This window comes from Oryza brachyantha, chromosome 6, assembly GCF_000231095.2.
Source record: "Oryza brachyantha chromosome 6, ObraRS2, whole genome shotgun sequence".
Taxonomy (NCBI): domain Eukaryota; kingdom Viridiplantae; phylum Streptophyta; class Magnoliopsida; order Poales; family Poaceae; genus Oryza; species Oryza brachyantha.
In genome coordinates, this window is record NC_023168.2 from 13,204,687 (window position 1) to 13,228,576 (window position 23,890).

The 23,890-nt window shown below is 45.5% G+C and overlaps 2 protein-coding genes and 1 pseudogene across 2 annotated transcripts; 1 reads left to right on the top strand and 2 right to left on the bottom strand.

The window, feature by feature from the left end:
- Nucleotides 1-1,110: 1,110 nt before the first annotated feature.
- LOC102720718 lies at nt 1,111-1,809 on the bottom strand (annotated as a pseudogene).
- Nucleotides 1,810-11,290: 9,481 nt separating this feature from the next.
- Nucleotides 11,291-12,362, bottom strand: LOC102720998 (peroxidase P7-like). The gene is made up of 2 exons (XM_040525164.1): nt 12,138-12,362; nt 11,291-12,049 (listed from the first exon to the last, which is right to left on the bottom strand). The coding sequence occupies exons 1-2, from the start codon at nt 12,360-12,362 to the stop codon at nt 11,291-11,293; spliced, it is 984 nt and encodes a 327-aa protein (XP_040381098.1).
- Nucleotides 12,363-22,271: 9,909 nt separating this feature from the next.
- On the top strand, nt 22,272-23,551 carry LOC102705081 (peroxidase P7-like). The gene is made up of 2 exons (XM_040525506.1): nt 22,272-22,493; nt 22,602-23,551. The coding sequence occupies exons 1-2, from the start codon at nt 22,272-22,274 to the stop codon at nt 23,358-23,360; spliced, it is 981 nt and encodes a 326-aa protein (XP_040381440.1). The 3' UTR covers nt 23,361-23,551.
- The last annotated feature ends 339 nt before the right edge of the window (nt 23,552-23,890 follow it).

Here is a 23,890-nt window from a genome sequence, read left to right on the forward strand (position 1 = left end):
CTTTGATATAAAACATATCTTCAGTGGAGGTTGTTTAGTACACAGATCTCATATTTTGTAAAAATAAGTGTAAGATGTTACGGTTAATATTTGCGCATGTAGACAACTTTAAATAAAAAAATTTATCAACTAAAATTTTAGATCTTGTCAAGTCCTACAATTTTGATATAAAATTTATCTTTATCCAGTTTCATATAAAAAAATTAGGTATATATATTAATTATTTTGAAATTTTATTTTTGCCAACGGGCCATTAACTGGCCCTTCTACTAACATAACACATCATTTTTCTAGGTGGTTCCCTCGTGACTGAGCACATCACATGGTATGCCTGGAATTTGGAGAGTGATCATTCATAAAAAATCATTTTTGTTGTAGTGAAATATTAATTATGTTTCATTAAATTTATTAAAAATATAGATTTTTGATAAATATGATAATCTTAAAAAAAATGTTTCGCGTAAAAAGAATGAAATCATGTGACGGTATGAGACGGAAGGAGTATATGGAACAGTATAAACGAGAGGCAACAACACATATACTTACGGAGCATTTAGTTATTTGCCACTACTACAGTATGCCATTTAGCAATTTGTTGTCCTCTGTGTACAGAGTCGAATTGCCTAAAGGAAGAGTGATAAATGATTAAGTGGTTGTTTGGATACATGGAATTTTTTTAGTCACTTGTCATATCGGATGTTTGGACGTTAATTAGGGGTATTAAATATAGATTTATAACAAAACTAATTACATAAATAAATGTTATTTTATTAGATAAATTTTTTAAGTCTAATTAAGCCATGATTAGCAAATGTTTACGGTAGCCTCACATTCGCTAATCATGGACTAATTAGACTCAATAGATTCGTCTTGCGAAATAGTCTAGAGTATGAGGTGAGTTTTATTAATAGTCTATATTTAATACTTCTAATTAGTGTCTAAACATTTGATGTGACAGAGACTTAAATAAAGTCACGAAGAACCAAATATGCCCTAAATATCCACATATTTATGCATTTCACACAATCCTAATACGTATACGCAACTACGCAAGGTAACCATCAACATACTTGTATGCGTAAGGACGCCGGCGGTCGGCCATCTGGCTCTTCAGAGCTTGGCATGATCATGGCACTCCTGGCTGCGTATCCCCATCTCCGGGACGCCGAAGACGACGTGGCAGTCGGAGTACGCCAACGCCCGCAGCTTCAGCGCCCCGATCACGGCCACCTTCCCGGGGATCCTCGCGCTCGCGTCGAACGGCACGGCGCCGGCCTCGATGTCCACGATCAGCTCCGCCATGACGTCCCCCGTGAAGCTGCTCGACAGCAGCGTCATCTCCATCTCGACGGTGCCGTCGCCCCTGCTGGGGATGCGGCCGGGCTCGACGATGGCGTCCCCGACGCGGGCGCCGCGGTACAGGAGGTCGGCGTGGCCCGACGCGTAGGAGAAGGACGCCCGGTTGGGGTTGTGCATGGCCACCGTCAGCAGCAGCGTCACGTTGAGCTGCGGCGACGGCGGCGACAGGTCCGGGGAGACGCCAACGACGCGCACCGAGACGAGGCGGGTGGCCGGGTCGCGGACGGGGAACACGGTGAGGGAGAGGACGAGGACGGCGGCGCCGAGGAGCACCACCGTGGCGACTGGCGCGGCGAGGCAGATGACGCGGCACCGCCGCCGACGTCACTGGCTTCCCTCGTCGGCTGGCGCCATGGAGACGCACGCGTGGGTGGGGAGGGCTGTGGTGTCGGAGGGACGGAGGCAGACGCCGGCTCTGCCATCGGTGGTGGTCGTGGCAGCGATGGCCATTGTGATCGAGGCCGATCGAGCTGCAGTGCAGGATGGAAGAGAGATCGATGTGTATTTGATTTGATTTCGTATGTTTGTGTCAGTATTTATAAGTTCGCATTAAACATTGGTTGCATTAGAGATCATTAGATAGTACAGTAGTAACAAAGGAAGAAAAGAAATGATTTTTTTGTTGAAGATAATGGATGGATGAAGCCGGCCTCGTTGGACCGCATGCGTGGCGCCGTTCCGTCTAAGTTTGCTTCATCTGTTAATTGCTGCAGGGCGCTTGATCGTGCGGGGAATGGATTGAGTACCTCTCGAATAGTCTACTCTACTCTGTTCTCCTAGCTAGTCTCTGCTTGCTAAATGTTACCAAGTGAGTTGATTTATCGAATATAATTTAATCCCAACTTAGTTAGTAGCTAAATCGTTGGTTTATATATGGTTTAGCACACCTATCTTTCGGCTTTTGTTTACGTGTAGGCCAAAATTTAATCTTTTTATCTTAAATTTAGAGTCTATTTTGATATTTTTTTCACCGGATATTTATAAATTATTTTTTATTCACAGACATGACGATTCACTTTCTTTTAATCAAGAAGCCAATCGATTGCCCCTCGGACTCATGGGAGGAGTGACTGGGATGAAGGCAGAGGTGTAGTAGAAAAGGCTACGGATAATGCTCATGAGCTCATTAACCCACGCGAACACTACATATGTACAATTTTTCTATGTATGAATATATATGTACACACACATATTTTTAGTGCACAACCTTCATAGATCAATGTACATATTTTTTCTATGATATACTGTTAAATTTGTCTTTATATATAAATTTTCTAGAGAAAAGTCTATTTTACTGCCCTAAACTATTTCATTTGAACGCTTAGCTCCATAAACTATATTTGGGCTTATTTTACACCGTGAACTGATAAAAATGACAACTTTACTCTCTAACGCTACTTTTATGTTTCTTTCTATATATACATACTTTTATTAGGATGATACACGCATTACAACATACGTCTCATCGATCTTTTAAAAATTTTCAAATTGTTGATATGGTTGGAAGTGGCTTACGTTGTTTTAAACAACAAATTTTTAAGATTCAAGCAAATAGTCAAGAAAATTAAAAACATTTTCAAATTTTGATAATATATCATCTATGGCTCTAAAAATTTAGCTTAAAATACATCTTGTATTGACAATAGCAATGAGAGAAATATTATTAAGCAGCGAAGTGAACTATATTTTTAGAGCTTTTTTACCATCCTTGAAAAAGTATCTCAAGGTGCCATCATTTTTAGTGTAAAATATGATATCTTAAGGTACCAAAAATTTGTACTAAAATTCTTGGTTAAGATACTTTTCAAGGATGATAAAAAAGTCCATATTTCTAATAGTTTAGGTGGTAAAATAAGTCAACAAATAGTTTAAGGAGTTGAGTGGTCTAATCAATTAGTTTAGGTAGTAAAATGGACTTTTTTCAATTTTCTACATAAAAGGTTTCTATGTATAAAAATAAAATACCGACATAAAGTATAAAATTAGCTGTACTAAATTTCTAGGCACCCCGAGATATTTGCATGAGTTAACGGGGGCGTGTAAACGTTGTTCATTATATTGACTTTGGTCCAGTATGCGACCGTTCACGCAATCGTGTCGAGCGCCCTGACCTTGCGTGGTTCTTTGGGACACGGTTCCTCTGACTTAAGTCAGAGGGACGTGGGTCCCTAACACGTGGGTCCATGTGCGGTGAGGCCCACATGTCAGGGACCCATGTTCCTCTGACTTAAGTCAGAGGATCCCGTTCCGGTTCTTTGGTAGTGATGAGACACTATTATTTTTACTGTCACACGCTTGTGGTGACTATAAAATCGTAGCTCCTCGCAGATGTGAAGCTAGAAAATTAGTTCATTAGAGTCATCGGGTCAGAATACACTAATTCTGCTTAATTCTTAGTATCAACTTAGCTGCATAGAGAATTTAACGATGAATTTCGTCAAAAGTCATCGGGGTCGGCTCATCCCGACGAATGACTGTAGCTCCGACCCTAGCTCCTCGGGTCAAATCCTCTCTTCCTATATAGTTCACCCACAAAACAGGAATTCTAAGAGGCCACGTCATTGCTTAATTTTAGCCGTTCGATCAAATAGGTCAGCACGTGATCTATCACCACGTGTACCAGCAGGAGGAAGCTCAGTCTTTTAGCTATGTCAGCCCATTTAGCAATACAGGCCTACGGCACACTAGCCCTCCTTCGTGCCCTCACCACACCGTATCCGCCGCTACACGCACGAAAGGAAGCGCTTCTCTTCCCGCAGCCCCGTCGATCCTCCTGCCTGCCTCCTGGTGCCTGCGCCTGCCACCGGCCACGCCGTCCGCCCTGAGCTAAGACGTCGCCGGCATACCGGACCCCTCCGTCACACTAGCGCACCAATCCACTCCCCGCCGCTGGTCGTTCCTCCCACCACTCACGACGCGCCGCCCTAGCGCATGTGCTAGCCGCCAGCCATGTCGTCTGTGCACAGCTGAGGCGCTGTCGGAACGCCAACCCCCCTCACCTCTCTTGCGCCGACAGCCGGCCCTCTGGACCTCCTCGCTTTCCTTCCGTCGCCCCACCAGATCCCTCCTTTCGCACTGCCCTAGCGATAGCACCAACCGCAGTCATCGGCCACGGCATCGTCGTGCAATTCAACTGCTGGAGCCAACTTTCTTCGCTGATGGTTGATTGGCAGAATCCAAAATTAATAGGTCCTTTGACGATGCACTGCAAGGTTGATTGCTCCAAATATGGTAACTGCATCCGGCTCCTAATCTCCATCTTGGCCAATTCATGAATCTAAATGCTGTCATGTATGTCTTTGGTCAATGTGTAGGTTCGTCCCTCCTCAGTAGTAAGTCCTGAATCAGTGAATCCTGACTACAAATCGAAGGCAAGTTCCCCAATGCAGTGAACTATCCTTTTATTTGTTAATTCATACTCCAAAAATTCTGACAAAACAAGGTTCTATTTCCCACATGATTGTATCCTTTGAAATTCTGACAAGTTGATTATGTTAATCAGTAACCAACAAGTTGCATTGTTTTGTTTCGATGATCTGTAATGGCTAAATCTTATTTCAGCAGGCAGAATGTGCATTCCACTGTCCCCCCATGTTCTTTACAAATGCACTATTCCCATATGTTAACACTACTATTTCCTTTTTTTTCTGTCGTGTGATTGCCTCCAACTCAACTCCAGTATTGTTTGAACTTCCATGTGATTTTAAGTTTGTAACTTTGAAGAAACGTAAGTTTTGTTTAATTAAGTACATTGTTATTTTAGCTCCCGCTTCACACATATATATTTCCCGCTGACATGTTTTGTTTGTTACTCTTCTTGCATGTACTTCACTGCTTGCGAATTAATTTAGTCATCTAGACAACAGAGATGCCCACAACATCATATATATAGTTAGGAACGGTTCTCCATGTAAACTTACCTCGATTTGTTTTTAGTTAACTGTGTGTTATGTTTGGTTAACTGAGCTTTGGGAGGAAAACATATATATTTTCAGATCTTTAATTATGCAAGGAATAATCTTTACAAGAATGCATCTCTAATGGGTACGGGTACCAGGTACCCGACCCGACAGGGACGGGTATGGGTACGGTTATTTACCCGCTGGTAGTACCCGTACCTGACCTAAATTGAAACGGGTACGGGCACGGGTATTTTTGCCCACCCGCAGGTAAGCTGGCGGGTACCCGCATATAACTGACCTGCTAAATTTGGCCCAGTCCATTAAACTAGTAACCCTAATTTCCACCAATCCTCCAGTCCCCACCGCGTCCCAGCAGCCAGCGAGCCACGTTCTCTCTGTCTCCCGTCTCCACACAGTGTCGCAGCCACCCCTCCAGATCTCGCCACCTCACCGGCGCACGACGCCGCCACCTCGCCAGGTTGCTCCCGCCGGCCGACGCAGTGACACCACACCTGCACCGCGCCCCCACGCCACCCACCCCGCCCCCGAGCTACGACCCCGCGCCGGCGGCACCACGCCCTTTAGATCTCTCTGGGCACCGCCAACCCTGCTAGGTCGCCAGTCTGCTCCTGCCGGCCAACGCCACCCTGCGTTGCATCCCCGCGCCACCTAGCCCGCCCTCAAGCCGCATCCCACGCCAACGGCGCCGTGCCCCTCCAGATCTTGCCGGGCGCCGCACTACCTCCGTTGGGCTGAGGGCGCACCCGCGCCTCGCCGGCTGAGGAGGGCCAGGAGGCCGCCGCCCCCACGCCTACTGAGGTTGTCGCCCCCGGCTGAGGCTGCCTATCTTCTACACCAAGGACAACATGACGACGGGTGGAGGCGGATCCGGCTCAAGGGCTCCTCCACTACCTAGGTCTTCTACACCGTCATCAACGAGGACAAGGAAGCCCACTACTGCTACCCTTAACATGTCCCCAAGTGATGCCATTGCTGGTGCTACTACCAGTACTGCTACACCATCATCAAGTGCTGCTGCTCCATCTCCATCATATGTTGCTGGTACTACTTCAACTCCAAGTGCTGATGGTACACCTGTTGTAGTTGTAACTGATGATGATAATGTTCCTGCTGTGGGGGGCAAGAGAAAGAGAAAATCTGATGTTTGGTTAGAGTTTGAAGATATTACAGTAGGTGGCAAACAAATAGCTAAATGCAAGTGGTGTAAAAAACTGCTAGCTGGAAGTAGTAGAGATGGAACAAATCATTTGCGGAGTCACATTAATTCTTGTGCATCTCGTCAGGCTAGAAAAGGTTTGAAACAAGCAACACTAAAATTAGGAAAAGATGAGAATGGGGCTGTAGTAGTGGAGAAATATGTTTTTATCAGCTTGTGGCTAAGAAAGAACTTGCACTGACGATATGTGTTCATGAGTACCCGCTGTCTATGGTTGACCATGTTGGCTTTAGGAGGTTTTGTTCTGCATTGCAACCTCTTTTCAAACATGTGCCTAGAAACACCATCAAGAAGGACATATTGGATATGTATGAGGCCTACAAATCTACTTTGGTGGCTCGTTTACAAAAATCCCAATCCCGAATTTATGTAACTACGGCTATGTGGACAGCAAATCATCAAATGAAATGTTATATGGTTGTGACAGTACATTTCCTTGATGATGATTGGAAGCTAAAAAGTTTTCTTTTAAGGTAAAAATGAATGTTTCATTGTTTTTCCTCTTTATTTTGATTGTTGTACATTTCTCAATGGCAGGCCACTCCTTTTTCTTTGCACATGTGTGTAGGTTTATATAGGTACCAGCTTCACATACCAGTGATGTTATTACTAATGTCTTGTATGATGCATTACAAGATTGGCATATTGAGAGCAAGGTGTCTATGGTGACTCTTGATAATTGCACTACCAATGACAGCTTGATGGACAAGATGCCCCTTCCCTCTCTCATGTTGAAAGGTAAATTAATATATATGCGTTGTGCTGCCCATATTATCAATTTGATTGTTAAAGATGGAATGTCAGTTATGGAAGAAGGCATTGCAAGGGTCCGTGATAGTGTTGGTTTTTGGTGTGCCACCATAAAAAGACATGAACGCTTTGAACGTACAGTAGCACAGATGCATCTTAAGTATAACACTAGAATTGCTCTAGATTGTAAGACTAGATGGAATTCAACTTACTTAATGCTTACCACTACTCTAGAGTATCAAACAATATTTGATCGCCTTGCTCGTCAAGAAAGACTTTGTGCTGTTTTTAAGCCAACTCAAGAGGATTGGGATTTTTGCTAGAGAACTTTGTGGTAGGTTAAAATTGTTCTTTGATGCAACTGAGCTATTATGAGGCACTAATTATGTTACTGCAAATTTGTTTTTCCCAAAATCTGTGGTATTTATTTGGCTATTGAGAAATGGAGGACTAGTAATGATCCTAGGGTAGAAGAAATGTCAGTAAAGATGAAAACCAAATTTAATAAGTATTGGACAGATGTGCATGGTCTCATGAAACTGGCTACTGTTTTAGATCCTAGGTACGAACTGAAATTCATGAAAGCTTTCTATAGCATAATGTATGGTGAAGATAGTGTAGTTACAGAGAGTGAAGTGGCTAGAGTTAGAAGTTTGTTGTATGATCTTGTGGTGGAATACCAAGGTTCTATGGAGGGTATAGCAACTGATGGGTTAGGTGCAGCAGCCAAAAGTGTAGTCCAGAATGAAGGAGATGATCTTGTCTTTGGCTTATTTGATAAATATTTGTCTGAGGAATCAGATGAGAGTTCAAGTTATGTTAGAACTGAGCTGGATTTGTATTTGGAGGAGTCAACGCTCCCAAGAACTCAAGAGCTCGACATCATTCATTGGTGGGAATATGCAGGTATCAAATATCCAACTTTAAGAAAGATTGCACGAGATATTATGGCAATTCCTATTACAGCAGTGGCCTCTGAGTCTGTCTTTAGCACTGGAGGAAGAATTATTAGCCCACATAGAAGTAAACTTTCTCCAAAAACAACTAGGCCTAGATAACAAGCTGGCTCGGCTCGGCTTGACTCGGCTCGTTATAGCTCGGTAGGATAACGAGCTGGCTTGTTATGAGTAACGAGCTAAAGCACTGGCTCGGCTCGGCTCGTTAAAAGCTCGAGCCAGCTCGTTTGGCTCATGAGTTGACTGTGTCGTGCAACGTGTAGAGGAAACAACAGGAGAAAGAATACGACGACGTGCAGCAGCGTGCGACTGTGGCGTGAGGGTGGGGCAACGGTGGCGACGTGCTGCAGGCTGGCACGACGATGGAACTGGCCTGCTGATGGGGCGATGACGGCGGTGTGTTGCAACGACGACGGAGACAAATTGCTGCTGGGGCGATGGTGGCAGCGCCCTTCCAGGCTGAGGCAGCATCATCCTACCGCGGCGACGACGGCGTGCTGCAACGAGGATGGAGACAACTTGCTGTCGAGGCGCCGCGGCGATGGCGGCGGCCTCCTGCCGGGGCGACGACGATGGCGAGCTATCGGGCAGCGGCGGCGAGGAGGGGGGCGACGAGGGCGGCGGCGGAGTGGGCTTGTTTGTGTGTGCACGTGTGCGGTGGCTGTTGTGTGCGATGTGTGTGCGGGAGTTAGGCTTTGTTTGGGCTGTTTGGGCCGTGAACATTGCCTATGGGCTGTCTCATGTGGGCTATTTTTTGCAAGCTCGTTTGGCTTGTGAGCCAGCTCGAGCTGGCTCGATAACGCTAACGAGCTAAAATACTGGCTCGGCTCAGCTTGTTATGCTAACGAGCTGAGTCGAGCCGAGCCGAGCTGGTCGCGAGTCGAGCGAGCTACCGAGCTTCAAGTTTTCCGTCCAGGCCTAAAAACAACTGAAGGATTGATGTGCATGCAAGCTTGGTCTCGAGCTAACATGTGAGGTGATCAATCTTGTTTTATCAATGCACTAATGACTTTGTATGGAGGATGAAGAGGAAGAAATGGTAATAACCACTATCCCACTATTTCTAATTGTGGCATAATAGCTATTCATTGTTGTTTTTGCATTAATATCTACTTTCACACTTACTGTTGCTACTTTGGTAGGATGATTCTGAATCAACTGTTATTGTTTGAAAATGAAAACCGGTTGACAAATCAAGACTTCAACTTCAAGTCTTCTATTCGCATCTTATGGGCTATCAAATGGAAAGTTATGCTGCTACTAGGAGTTGTCTTCAAGTGTATTACTACAAGCTGACTTCAAGTGTATTGCTACAAGTATATTGCTTCAAGTTATGCTGCTGCTAGGAGCTGTATTGCTAAGAGCTGTCTTCATGTAATAATATTTATGGTGTACTTTAGCTAAAAACTTTGATTAGACAATTTATTATGAGCAATATGTTGTATTTGCTGAACTTTTCATGTGTGATGGAATATTGTATTATGAGAACTATATTTAGTTTGTTGTATTTGTTGAAATGATTATTTTGGATATGCTTTTGATATGTGAAAAAGGCATACCTAACGGGTACCCGGTACTCAAAAAGTACGAGTACGGGTATCAAATTTTACCCGCGGGTACGGGTAAGGATAGAGATTTCTACCCGCAACCTTTGAGTTGGCGGGCGGGTAATTGCTCTATCCGCCATGAACCCGACCCGTTGCCATCCCTAATGATATGGTTCTTTTCTATATATTCTGTAAATAATTTGCACAAAATCTTATTTAACAATGCACATTTGGAACCAACTCAACCTACTGTAAATAATATGTCGCCTGTATTGTCGCTGTTGAAAAATATTTATGATGTAACTGCGTGGTCAATAATTATTTTTATTTTTATTTTTATCAATAAGCCATCACAAGAAGGCACAACCGTACTAGATAATGCTCCAACAGTTCGTAGTAATCTTTCTATCCTTTTTGGATTTATTTTTTTATGAAGATTTATGATTTTCAATCTACATAGTATGATTTTGTAACTATACAGCAGAACTCGCTAACGTCCGACAGCAATGTGCTGGGTAACGACAAGTATATATGTAGCATCACCAGCACCAATGTATGCATCTGGGGCTGCAGTGTCCCTAATCCGACGGTCAGCATCACTCAACCGCCACCACGCGTGGCCACGTGGGGAGGAAAATCGATCGTGATTCATGCATGACTCAACGGGAGATGGCGAACGCGGGAAGATTCAACTGGGGAGAGGGAGAGGAAGGAAATGTCATGGTTTTCTAGAGAGAAGTTTGCACGTTTATTATCTCTCTGGGGGCCTGTTACGACGTTGGGTTGAGCCCAAAGTTAATATGATTGTCTTGGCTCCTCTGAAATTGGCAACATTCGTTCATTTTCAACCCACTCGGTCGAAATCCTAGATCCGTGGGAGAGAGTAGACATTATGACAATCACAAAATAAAAAATTCATTCAATTAAGGCCTTTTTGTTCTACTTAGAATTATTATAACATAAGATTATTGAATATAATCCGAAACAAACTATGACATATTATTATAATCTAGAGACTAAATTAATATAATCTCCTTCAAATGTGCTTTTTATTTTCAGATTATTAGGGGGCTAAACACTGGCCACTACCCTTCGGTAACTTAAACTAATTAATTACCTTCGTCCATTACTTAATTTAGCTTACAATAAGCCGGCTTACAGTAATCTGGCTAAATAATCTATGTTATAATAATTCTAAATGTTGATAAACATGGCCAATTATAGCCACGCTCCACGTTTTACCAGAGACAATTGTTTAAAAGGAAGGGAGCAATTCCCTCGAAAGAGTTGAGATATATATAGACATATAATACACTTCTCGAAAGTTTAATTTTAAACTTAATAAACAGAAAAAGAAATATACTTACATTTCATTTTGTACAATTTTCATTCTCAGGAAGACCATCTGTCCAGGAAAAAAAACGCTAATTCTAAAAACCAATATGGACAATTAGATTTGATCGAAAGCCAACTCTTTCTTTTTTTTGGAAGGAACGAGGAAATAGATTTGACCGCGGAACCGAGAAAGGGTAGCAGCCATCAATAGTTGACCATCCGGCAGTTGAGCCTCACCTCCACCGGCATCAGCATCGGCGGCCGCATGTCCCCCATCTTCACCATCGCCTCCGCGAAGTCCGCGAAGAACGCCTTGCGGTTCGTCGCGTACAGCTCCACCAGGTCGCTCACCGGCCCACCGTCCGTGTGGAGCTCCTGGTCGGAGGTGAGCAGGCCGCGCCGCGCCAGCAGGTCCTGGAAGTACCTGTTGTCGAACACCGTCGGCGTCTTCTCGTCGAACGGCGCCTCGCCGCTGCCCTGCTCGCACGAGTGCCGCCGGAGCGCGGCGAAGGACGGGTCGATGTTGTCGTTGGCGCCCTCGCCGCCGTAGACGCGGTCCCTGTAGTTCTCGCAGCTGTGGGCCTTGCCGACGGTGTGCGCGCCGGAGAGCGCGGTGAGGTCGCGGGCGTCGAGGCCGTGCTCCTCGAACACCTTGAGGAGCTCGCCGAGGCCGGCATGCGGGCTTGGGAGGGCGTCGCCGTCGGCGGCCTCTTTGTTGGCGCGGCGCGAGTCGAGGCGGCCGAGCGGCACGCCCCAGCTCGGCCCGCCGAGGAGCGCGACGGCGTCGCGCGAGGCGAGCGCGAGGATGTCGGCGCAGGAGACGGTGGCCGGGCACTCGTGCTCGAGCGCCGCCTTGATCTCGTCCACCACGTCGAACCCGGCGAGGGATTTGTTGGCGGGCTCGGCGTCCTTCTCGCTCTCCATGGAGTCCGTCCGGTCCAGAAGAACCGAGGCATCACAGCCCTGCATCCATGGCGACGCTTTGTGAGACAAAAATTAACCATTCGTTTTCCCTCCCATGGCGTGTGCGACTCGAGATCGGTACACTTACGTTGACGAAGCAGTCGTGGAAGAAGAGGCGGAGGATGGCCGGTGCCATGTCCACCCTCCGCGCCATCACCGTGCGCACGACGTTCTGCACGTCCGGGCACGTCTTCTTGTAGTAGTTCGGCGAAAACTTGGCCGGCAGGAGCACGAGTTTGCCCTCGCCGGTGGACGCGAGGAGCAGCAGAGCGAGCGAACCGACCAAGAAACTCATGGAGAGTGAGAACGCCATGGCTAAACACACCCTCTCTCTCTAGACCTCACCCTCTGTCTCGAGTCTCGGCGCTCTCGGAGAAGAAGCTACGGCGCCGGGATCAATGGCGAGTGCGGTGACCGGCGATGGCCGGCCGTCAGGTTGACTGCACTGCAGTGGATCGATGAGTGTGTGAAGATCATGGATGGGGCCGTGCCTTATATAGGTTTCGATCTCCATGCATCCTCGTACGTAGCGCGTGCGGGTACGTGCGCATGGCAGCCTTGGCAGGTACGCGGGATCGACCGTGCTTGTGGGAAGGCATGCGTGTGCGCGCACTGCACGACGGGTTCGCCGGTCTACACCCATGGCTCGTGCACTTTCCCGGGAAACTCTGACATGGTCATCAACTAGAGGAGTTGTTGACAATGTGCTCCTCCAAACGTAACCCAAAATGAGTGATTATTTTATTAAAATTTTTATATTAAAATAAGTGTGGCTGCTTTGAAATCTAGAAGAAATGAAGACAGATTAATTGGGGACATGCATAATTATTTCATATATTTTTTTACATTATGAAAAGGGTAGGTAGATAGAGACAAATAAAACTGCATCTCATAATACGTGCAGCATATAGTACAAATTAGGGCTATATTTATTATGGGATGGAGATAGTAGAAGTTATTTTACTTGAATTTTAATTTATGTGAAACTGGTTGAAATAGTCACTTATACTGAATTAGTGCGTGGATAAACTTGAAGTTGAAATGTATAAAACTGTCCCTTAAAATACTATGGAATCGGCGTGTTCCTCATAGATACCACTACTTGCCACTATCTGGGGGACCTGGGGTCACATCATACACTTGTTACTTTGGCTTGTTGCATGATTTGAACGTTCATATATTATTGCTTATCTAATTTTATACTCCCTCTGTTAAAAAACCAAATATTTTGTTTTTGTTGAGCATTTGACCATTCATCTTATCTGAAAATTTTTAAGAAATTTTTAAAAAATTAGTCTCACATAAAGTACTATTTATGTTTTATCATCTAACAAAAATAAAATTATTAATCGTAATTTTTTTAATAAGACGAAGAGTTAAACATTATATTTAAAAACTGAAAAGTTGATTTGTTTTGGGGCAGAGAGAATACCATATGTGCATGTGTATTGTGCGGAACCTAGTCGGCATTCCAATATTTTCTCCGACTAGTGCGTGTTATCATTATTTAAACTATCTTTGGAATACCTTATTAATCGAGGCTAAAACAAGTTTGGAAGCAAATATATACTTACGTCAATCGTCTTGTGATTCTGACCAGTACCGCTTTTAGAAAACAAGATGACGATGAAAAGAATATATATTGGGTATAGTTACCAGAAAAAAGGTTATTACTTAGGACACAAAGTGGATGTAATTGGGCTTTTGTAGGAATTATTTTTAACTCGTGAGGAAACTCCCCTCATTTATAAAATTAATGACAGAAACTGGTACGTCATATATCACTCTAGAGACATAAAACGTCAAATTTAACTCATAGAAGTTATAATAAAAATATAAACATAATTATTAATATACACATGCTACTAATTAAGAGTTTAATTAGTTATTTTTATTGTTAGGAATAATAGATGCAAAAGACATGAGAGAAATTTACATAGAAAAAAGCCTTCCATGGTAGGGAGGAAAAAACCACGGGAGATAAATCCAAAGATCAACAGTTTAGCATTAAATGTAGAAAAGTGGTGGCCAACATATATACATATTATTGGACTGGAACTATAATATAAATATATTTGAGTTATTATCAAATATACCTACCATTGACTTAAAATCCCATTAAATATATTATAGAAGAAAATTTTTCCAAAGCCACGAAGGACAAATAAGCACCACAAATACGTACTAAATTATGCTTTACTTAGTATTTGTGAGTGACTTGGTAAACATATATACGGGATTATCTTCGGTACGCATGTATCCCCTAAAGTAACTTGCCCTCAAGCAACAATATCATGAATAAAATGGTGCTTAATATTAATGTGTTTGATCTTTGACACGAAACATGTCATTCTTGCTCAAACAAAGAGCACTCTAGCTGTCACGGTAAAGAGTATTAACATCCCGCTAAATACCAAGTTTAGAAATAAGAATTCGTAGACCACGTTCGGTGTGGGGGTATAAGTTAACTTATCCCTGGCACGGAAAACATAGTAATAGATTAGTAGATGATTAATTAATTATTAATATTAAAAAAATATAAAATAGATTAATATGATTTTTTAAAAGAACTTTCCTATAGAAAATTTTTGTAAAAAATACACCGTTTAACAGTTCAGGGAGCATGCGTGCGGAAAACGAGGGAGATAAGTTAACTAAGGAGGGCTGCCGAACGCGGCCGTAATCAAATAGCTTCTTTGACAACTTCAATAGTTGAAATATTCTATGCTTCAGTAGTACAAAGAGCAATAACAGATCGAAGTGAGACATCTCAACTAATGGATGAACCACATAAATAAAAGATAAATCTAAAAATACGCCCTTTATCAAGATCTCTAGCATAATCAAAATCAACAAACTCAATAACATTATCTGTGTTTGCTTTGTTCTTCTCAAGCGTCAAGCCAAAATTAGAAGTATCTTTCAAATAACAAACAATCCATTGAATAGTATTCCATTGTTCTTTGCTAAGATTATGTATAAATCTGGTCGAGTACAAATTATAGCATACATGTCACGTCCAGAGTTTTACCCTAGCTAACAAGTAATTAAATAATACATTAAAAATAATTTATTTAATTAAAGTTCAGGAGAAAACCCGTGTATAAATTTAATTTAATTAAATGGAAGCTTTTCGGAATGTTCTAAAATGTTCCGAAAACATTTTAAATGATTAACATGATTTATATTTGAATTACATTAAATAAAATTTGCTCAAATAAACTTTATAAAAATCGGCAAAATTGGAGGCAATTTCTTTTTTCCCTCCTTCCTTTTTCTTTTCTTTTCTCCATCCTTTCTTTCTCCTTTTTTTTTCCTTTCCTTTTTCTCTTTTCTTTTTTTCCCTCCGGGCCAAACTCCCCCTCTGCCCTCCTCCCTGTACGATCTCCTCCCCCTCCACAACCGTACTCCACCTCCACCTCCTCTCTGTGCAACCCCCTCCAACTCCTCCTCCCCTGTCGTGAACAGCCCCACCACCTCCTCTTCTCACGGTAAAACCAAATTTTCAATAAATTAGGACTCCAATTTTTATCCCTTTGAAATTTTATCTATTCCTTTTTTATAGGGGATGAATAACTAGATTTATCTCTAGCTCCCCCTATAAATACCATCGACAACCTTGCCTCTTTTCCCCGTCTCCCTCTCCTGTGCTCATCGAGCCGCCTCCTACCGCCCCTCTCCTAGCAGCAAGTCGCTACCAGCCATGCTGCATCCCTGTTCGTAGCAGTCATTCGTCGGTTTTCTCCACCGAATCTCAGGTTCGCATATATTTTATTTTTGCGAATCAATCTATCTTTGATCTACTGTTTAATTACTTAGATTTTCTAATCTAATTAGCTAGCGTGAAATTGATCTATAGTGTGGAGTTCAATTTCGTACACGTGGATTGGTTTAACGTTAAAGTCGTTTAGTTTCCAGTTTAACGAGTCGTTAGATCTCGATTTAACGGGTCTCTAACTTCTTCCGTTGTTCGGCTAACAGTTCACAGTTTCGCGTTTCGAATCTGATTCGTCGTGCAAATCTCTAATTCGTCCACGTTTTAGTTCTGTTTTGCGAGTACGCGTTCTGTTCGCCATTCCCGAGCCACGGCCCAACCCGCGCTCTAAGTCCCCATCGCCTCCCTCGGCCCACTACTTTTCCCTCTCCTCCCGGCCAGCAGACCGCCAGCCCAGTCAGCCAGCCCACTCCCTTCGCTCGGCCTGTCTCCAACCGCGTTGGGCCGACCTCGCCGAGGCCCAGCCAAGGCGGCATCCCACTGGCGCCCCAAGGTCCAGGCTGCCTCCCCTCTCCTCCCGGGACACTGACGGGTGGTCCCCACCGGTCAGCCCCGTCGTCTTCCTCTGGCCACACGCCCGCGCAAGCCGCGCCCTCGCGCCCGCGCGCCTGCCCACCTTGTCACGCCTGCGTTTACACCACCATGCTAGCGTCGCCTCTAGCAGTGTCGCGCCCCGCTTTGCGGTGCTCGCGCTCGTGCCCGCGCCGCACACATCGCGCCGCATCCGAGCCACGTAGCTGCCTCGCGCCCGCAATCGCCGCTACCCAAGCTTCACCCGTCGCTTCCTCGCCTGCGCGCTCATCGACTCTGCCGCGCCGCGCCTTGGCCACCGAGTTGCGCCTACGCCTCGCGTGCGCCGAGCCACCTTGCCACCATGCCAGCGCCCTTGCGCCGCCGCTCTGCCGTGCCTCGCCGTCGTTCCGCGTCCGCATCGCTTCGCCCGCACCGGCCCAATGCCCGCGCCGTTTTTCCCGGCCGTCGGCCGTCACGCGCCGCTAACCACCGCCCCGCAACCACCAGCCGCAATCCACGCGCTGCCGCCCTAACCACCTCCCCGCCCTACGTGCTGGCCGCCACCGATAAATCCCTCCCAGGCCGCTGCCACTCCCTCTTCGATCCCTTGAGCCGCTGCCGCCCTCCTTCGCCTCCCTTGTGCTCGCCCCTCACCGCCGCTCCACGTCGTTGTCCGTCGTCGGACGCCGATCTCCACCAGGCGTCGCTCCTCTCCGAACCGCCCACCGCGCACCGCCGTCGTCTTCCCGACGTCGTCGCCACCTCGGGACGAAGACGACCGCCGCGGCTCGGCTTGGTCGCTCCCCCTCCTTGCCGGTCGTCGTCCCGCGTTCCACCGCCACGCCGACGCATCCACGCCTTCGTCGTCGCCGGTGAGCACCCCCAATTCTTTCTCCCCATCTTCTTTCCTCTTCGCCGGGCTCCCCGTGCCTTCGGCACGCGCCAGGGGCCACGCGCCACCGCCGCTGGGTCACCGCCCGACGTCGTCACTGCGACACCGTCATTTTGCCGCCCTCGCCTTCCCGCGTCGCCGTCCCGCTGCATCCCCCTCCTCTTCCTCCGTCGCGTGCCGCCTGGCCGTCGGCTCCGCGCGTCGCGTTCGGTCCACCGCCGGCCTTCACAGTGCGCCGCTTTCCTTCGCCGCCGCCGGTCGCCGATTGTCGTCGCCGCCCGTCGCCGTGATGCACCGCCGCCGTCTGCCCGAGCCGACGCCGTCTCGGGCCCGCCCTGTGCCACCATCACTGTTGACGGCGGTGCTCCGCCGCCTCTTGGCTGTCGCCATCGCCGTCGTCTTCGCCGATGCTGGGCGCAATGCCTCCACGCCGCTGGCCGCCGACCGCCTCCGCCCGGCCACTCCCTTCCCTTAACGTGTCGCTCGGCCGCTCCATCCCCCCTCCTCTGTTCTCTCCCACTGCCTCGCCGGGCCCACCTGTCTGTCCCTCTCTCTCTGTCTTGTGGGCCCCGGCCCGTTAGTCCCCCTCACCTCTCGGTCTTGTGGGCCCATCCCGTCAGCCGAACCCCCTCTCTTCCCGTGGGCCCCACGGCTAGCCCCTCTCTCTCACCCCATGGGCCCCCTTTGTCATTCTCCTTGCCACTGACCAGTGGATCCCGGCTGTCAGCTTTCCTCTCTCCTCTGATGCTGACGTCATCCCTCCAATTAATTACGCAATAAATCATTAAGGTTTTTCTGTTGAGTTTAAAAACCTAGAAAACTTCTAAAATTCATAGCTAATTCATCTAGTCTCCGTTTAGGTTCATTCAAGTTTCATTAAATTCAGAAAAATACCAAGAATCCATCAAAAATAGTTTCTTTCTCTGTTTCAGTAGTTTTATAGTCTGTTTTTGCTTGTTTTGCCTTGTTTGTCATAGGTTTTGACCCCGTTGCAGCGCCGTTCATTCTCGAAGTCGTCGCCGAAGTTCCTCGTGGGTCTAAACAAGGCAAGTGGCACCCTTCTTTGATCATATTGATCCCGTGATTATAAAATTCCCCAGCTTTACGTTCAAACATGCATTTTATTCAAATGTATTTACTTTATTTATCTATTGGGCAATTACCTTTATACCCGTTGATGTCCCCTTATTATTATTGTCATCCCAGGGTTAATTTTACTAGAAATAGGCTTAGGCAATGCTTAGCCATGCTTAGTTCAACTAGCTCACCTGTTATTATTTTATTAACTGCTAGACTTGATAGACCTTTAATGGTTGTGATCATGATTTAATTTTCCGATGTGGATTAATATAACTAAATTATTGCTTATGGTGGGCTATGGGTGCATGGTTTTGAGAGTCGTGCCCATGGCAATTAAGGACTGGTTCTCAGGAAACCCTGAAAGTCTTACACGTACTAACCACAAGCCAGAGTGGGCAACGGTGAGACTTGTAATCTAGCTTGTCCCTATTCGACGTACCAAGGCAAGGGTGAGCGTGATTGAGTATGGACGGGCAATCGTGGTGTAACGAAAGCCTCTGCTGCTTCCGGATTCACCAAGGCACAAGAGGGGACTGCCTGACTTGGTGTAAAGGAGGGGGTGAAACCTGACGATTGTCTATGGAGGGTTAGGTGAAAGGTCTTATCATGGTTTTCGTACTGAGGTATCATGGTGATACGTTGGGGCATGGTAACATGCTTGGGAGCCATGTCTTGTGGATAAAGTTGTACACCTCTGCAGAGTAAAACTATTCGAATAGTCGTGCCCGTGGTTATTGGACGAATTGACAGATTCACTGGGATTAGTGAACCTTTTAAATAACTTGATTAATCTTGGAACTGGTTTGACCCTGTGCAATGTGGTGTAACATTGGCAGTGGTTTGAGTTTGTCGCAACGTGGTTTAACGTTGGACAGAGGGTTGACCCTGTTGCAGTGTGGTGTAACGCTGGACAGTGGTTTGGGCCAGTTGTAACGTGGTGTAACGTTGGACAGTGGATGATAATTTCAAATGCTTACTTTACTTTTTATTCAGTCTATTTATCTACTGTTTTGCTAAATTACTGTTGTTTTGTGCAAGTTAACCTTAGCCTATCCTTGATACCCTATTGCATTCATTATTCTCCTCTCTTGGGTGTTACTTGTTGAGTACGGTGGTTTGTACTCAGTCTTGCTTAATTTTTCCCCACCAGAGCAAGTGTCAGAGTTCCAGTCAGAAGGTTGTTTCCAAGGTTGAAGTGAGGTTCAATCCGCCGTCGAGAATGCCTGTGGTGTGGAACCGTCATCGCCAGCTGAAGCTGAAGATTAGTTGAGTTTTAGTTTGTTTCTTTTCCGCTGCATTTCGATAGATAATTATTTTTATTTGTTTTTAAGTCGTGGAACTGTGTATTAATTTGTTATAGTGTGTACTCGGGCTGATTCCTGGACCGAGATAATACATGCTATTATTGTTCAGAAATTTGGTATAAATTTCTAGGCGTGACAATACATAACATTGCCACCGACCCTAGTGTAAGGAACACATGACAAAAATAGGCTTGCAATTATAAAGATTATATATCTCAAGTACCTTCTCAATATTACTTTTCTAAGATAGAAAAAGTTTACCAACCTTACGGTCACACTGGTTTTCCATGTCAAGAATTTTAATTGTGGGACCAAGGTCTTTCATATCAAATTCAAGACTTTGTTTAGCCTTCAATTGATCAAACAATGAATTTTCATGAGAAACAATGAGCATATCACTGACCTAAAGATACAAATAGACAGAAGATCCATTGGAAACTTGCTTGATATAAACACAACTATCATAATTGTTGTGTCAAGAAGCAGTGTTGTGCATGACAATTAGGAAGGCAAGAGTAGTGGCACGAAATGCTCCGAAAAACTTGATCGCACTTTTACCCCTGTAGGTTCTCAAGCCAGCAGAGTTTTAGAGGCCTGCTTGTTTCGAGTACTTGTGTGCGCAAGTATCAGAACATGGAACAACAAATAGTAGCATAGGAGCAAAAACTTTGTGTGGATGTTAGAGTGAATGGTATTCTCTATTTTGCACATCGGAGATAAACTCCATTCTCCTTTTGTAGGATAAAATAATGATGGAAATGAATGGTCTCATGAAAGATGAAGTCGATCGGAAGAGAGTAACTGATTAGTAGTAACCAACCATGAACTACTCCATCATTAACCAACCATGATTTAGTTATTACTGAGGGTCCATTCCAACTCCATTTTCTTTCCACTTAATAACCCATGAACAAATGAGATATAAATACACATAACTCCTAGCATCGAAAGCCTAGGAATTTATTTGATTTAATTGATTTAAATGGATCAATTAGCCAATTAAATCTAATTATCCCATCAAATTTCAAGGATCAAATCCCCTCAGTCTTGCTGCTGTTTGTTATACTAGTTTTTCGGTGGAGACGGTTAACTTAAACATCCACCTAAGAAAGCGGCAACACGCATTCACAACTGAATCAGTGGATCGTGCCTTGAACTGTTAGTTTTGTGCAAATAAGCTTCGACAAATTTCTTCATTGATAAAAGGCTGCCTAAAGCAATCCCTCTGTTCGGAGCATATAAGTCACACTCCAGCCCTTTTCATGAGCATCTAGAGATCACCCTGATGTCATAGATTGTGACTTGCACTCAAACTCATATTGCTGTTTTCCATTTCATATGTTCGTTAGGCTAACATCTCTGCATTAAGAAAAGCTATGTGGAACACAATAAGGTATTTGCTATACAGAAAAGGAGAGTAGTACATCATCTAAGAAATAAGTCTTATTCAAAAGTATCTCCTGTTAGCCATCCAATAGCTTGTTTCGCCATCCTACTTCACGGGTTATCCAATCACATAGGACATGTTACTACTACCATGTAGCTCAAGTGGGCCCTAGCCAGTTCAATTCTTTTTTTTCCACAAGTGAACTGACTTGAGAATGATAAATATTAGTGATAATATGTAATTTTTAAGATTGCTGATCAATGAATGAAATAAATTTGGTTCAACTAGGGTTTAATAGGTCAATCTTTGTGCCATGCATGCAAGCAAAGCCACGCTACCACGTCAGCATCTATATGACAAAACCACCTACAAAACTGTTTTGGGGTTATTTGATCTAGTTTTTATACGTCAGGAGCCGGAATATCTAGTTTCCTACATTAGGGGTTAAGTAGACCCAGCTTGATAGTTTAGGATAAAGTAGATTTTTTCCTAATATATATACAAGGATTCATAGAAACCTTACATCCGCAGCCGCTAGTCTACGTCCCTTTAATTTGATGATGCGTTAGGGCACGCTTATTATGCATCAATAGGTGTATGTGCATGTGTGTGTAATTAGAAAAATATTATTTACTCAATAAATCAAATTTTTTTTGGTGAGAACGAGAAATCTGTCCTTGTCCATCAACTTGTAGGGCTGCAGGTTGGAGACTTGGAATGCGTAAGTTCGGCCATGTTTCCACTTTCCTTTTCTTGAATAATGACATGTTCATATGAGTACTTTTTAATTAGGTAGTCACCAAATGATTAGCACCGTGCTTGCGAAAAGTATTACAGTAGACGGGTCCGACGATGTACCTAATCATATCGAAATAATGTAGCCAATACAATATCCTTAATGAATTCGATCAATTCACCGATCGTTGCATTCTGCAAGCGTCGTTTCCGATCGATGTGACCACTTACTGGCCAGAGTGATTGTTTCCCACCACTCTTTCTCTCTCTCCCCCATCAGTCTCGCGCGCGACCTCGTCGTTCGTTGCCGCCAAGCGAGCACGAGCTCTCGGACCCCGTCCCGTCGTGCGCTTGTATTTTTCACGCGCAGGAGAGGGGGAGACGCGCTAGCTAGATACCTATATATAACGCACGCTTCTCTAACTCGATCAAACATCTCCAACAAGCAGCCCAGCAGCTCGATCAATTAATCAAGCTTGTCCTCACTTGCTATCAGTTCGATCGATCAGCCATCAAGCAGTGGAAGGCCGGCAGCCATGGCGTTTAGCCCTAGGGCCGTCGTTGTCGCGTCGGTTGCTGCTCTGCTCCTCGCGGTTGTCGCTGAGGGCTACCACGGCGAGTTCACAGAGAATTACTACGACACGACGTGCCCCGACGCGCAGAACATCGTCCGCACGGTGATGGAGCGGAGTGTCGCCGCCAACCCCAGGATGGCGCCGGCCATCCTCCGCCTCTTCTTCCACGACTGCTTCGTCAACGTAAGTATATATATCACTCGCCGATCGATCGATCGAGCTCGACTCCCTACGTTCGCCTCCTCTTCTTCTTCTTCCACGAATGCTAGCTTATGTCTCACGGTTACGCAGGGTTGTGATGCCTCCGTCCTCCTCAACAGCACGGATTCCATGCCGAGCGAGAAGGACGAACTGCCCAACGCCTCCCTCGCCGGCTTCGATGTGGTTGACAAGATCAAGGAGGAGCTCGAGAAGAAGTGCCCGGCCACCGTCTCCTGCGCCGACGTCCTGGCGCTCGCATCCCGCGACGCTGTCGCCATGCTCGGCGGGCCCAACTGGAGCGTGTTCCTCGGCCGCAAGGACTCGCTCTACGTCGCCAAGAACGCCACGGAGGAGCTCCCAGACCCGAAAGGCGACCTCGAACAGCTCCGCGACATGTTTGGCAAGCACGGCCTCGACGAACGCGACCTCACCGCGCTCTCCGGTGCGCACAGCGTCGGCAAGGCGCACAGCTGCGACAACTTCAGGGAGCGCATCGACGGCTACGGCTACGACGACATCGACCCCTCCTACGGGGCGCAGCTCCGGCGGTCGTGCGAGCCCAACTGCGACGAGGCGGCGGGCGTGCCGTTCGACCAGCGGACGCCGATGAAGTTCGACACGCTCTACTACCAGGACCTGCTCGCCAAGCGGGGGCTCCTCGCCACCGACCAGGCCCTGTATGCCCAAGGAAGTTTTGCCGGCGAGCTGGTGCTCACCTACTCCCGCAACCAGGAGGCGTTCTTCGCCGACTTCGTGACGGCGATGGTGAAGATGGGGAACATACGCCCGGAGCAGTGGACTCCGGCGGAGGTGAGGTTCAAGTGCTCGGTGGCCAATGGCCATTTTTGAGGCTCAGGTGCTCTCTCGTTTTGTTTGAGTTGATGAGTACTACACAAACATGTTCGAAACGTGTGTAATTGCCTTTGAAGATAAAATTCTGCGCAGCAAGTTGTAAATGTATTCATTTGTTCTTTCGATGTTTTTATGTATTTTACATCCAATCTGTACATTAATTTCTAACAATGTTGTTTTTAATTAAATATCACCAGTAAATTGATACGTTTTTCAATGGTCAGCGTCTCCTGCACGCGCGGCTCATCTCTTCTCACCAACAGTTTACTCATCAGAACTTGAAAATGTTTTATTACACTAACGAAGAAACCATACCTGACTGTATTTTTTAAGTATCATAATAAAATAAGTATTTTTTTATCCTTGAGGAGGTAAAATGAGCTACTACTGTTTTCTATTGAAAATTAGGCTGGCCTCTTCTAATATCTAACGTATCAAGAGTTACCAAATTTTACATAAAAAATAATAGTACCTCCTAATACCTTCTTAAAAGATGGTAAACTTGCTTATATAAAATGGATGTTTGT

What these genes read in the sequence shown, in the direction of transcription:
- LOC102705081 (XM_040525506.1), top strand. Translation starts at nt 22,272, where the DNA reads ATGGCGTTTAGCCCTAGGGCCGTCGTTGTCGCGTCGGTTGCTGCTCTG. An exon ending in TCCACGACTGCTTCGTCAAC is followed by an intron (nt 22,494 to 22,601) that starts GTAAGTATATAT and finishes ACGGTTACGCAG; the next exon opens with GGTTGTGATGCCTCCGTCCT.
- LOC102720998 (XM_040525164.1), bottom strand. Translation starts at nt 12,362, where the DNA reads ATGGCGTTCTCACTCTCCATGAGTTTCTTGGTCGGTTCGCTCGCTCTG. An exon ending in TCCACGACTGCTTCGTCAAC is followed by an intron (nt 12,050 to 12,137) that starts GTAAGTGTACCG and finishes CCATGGATGCAG; the next exon opens with GGCTGTGATGCCTCGGTTCT.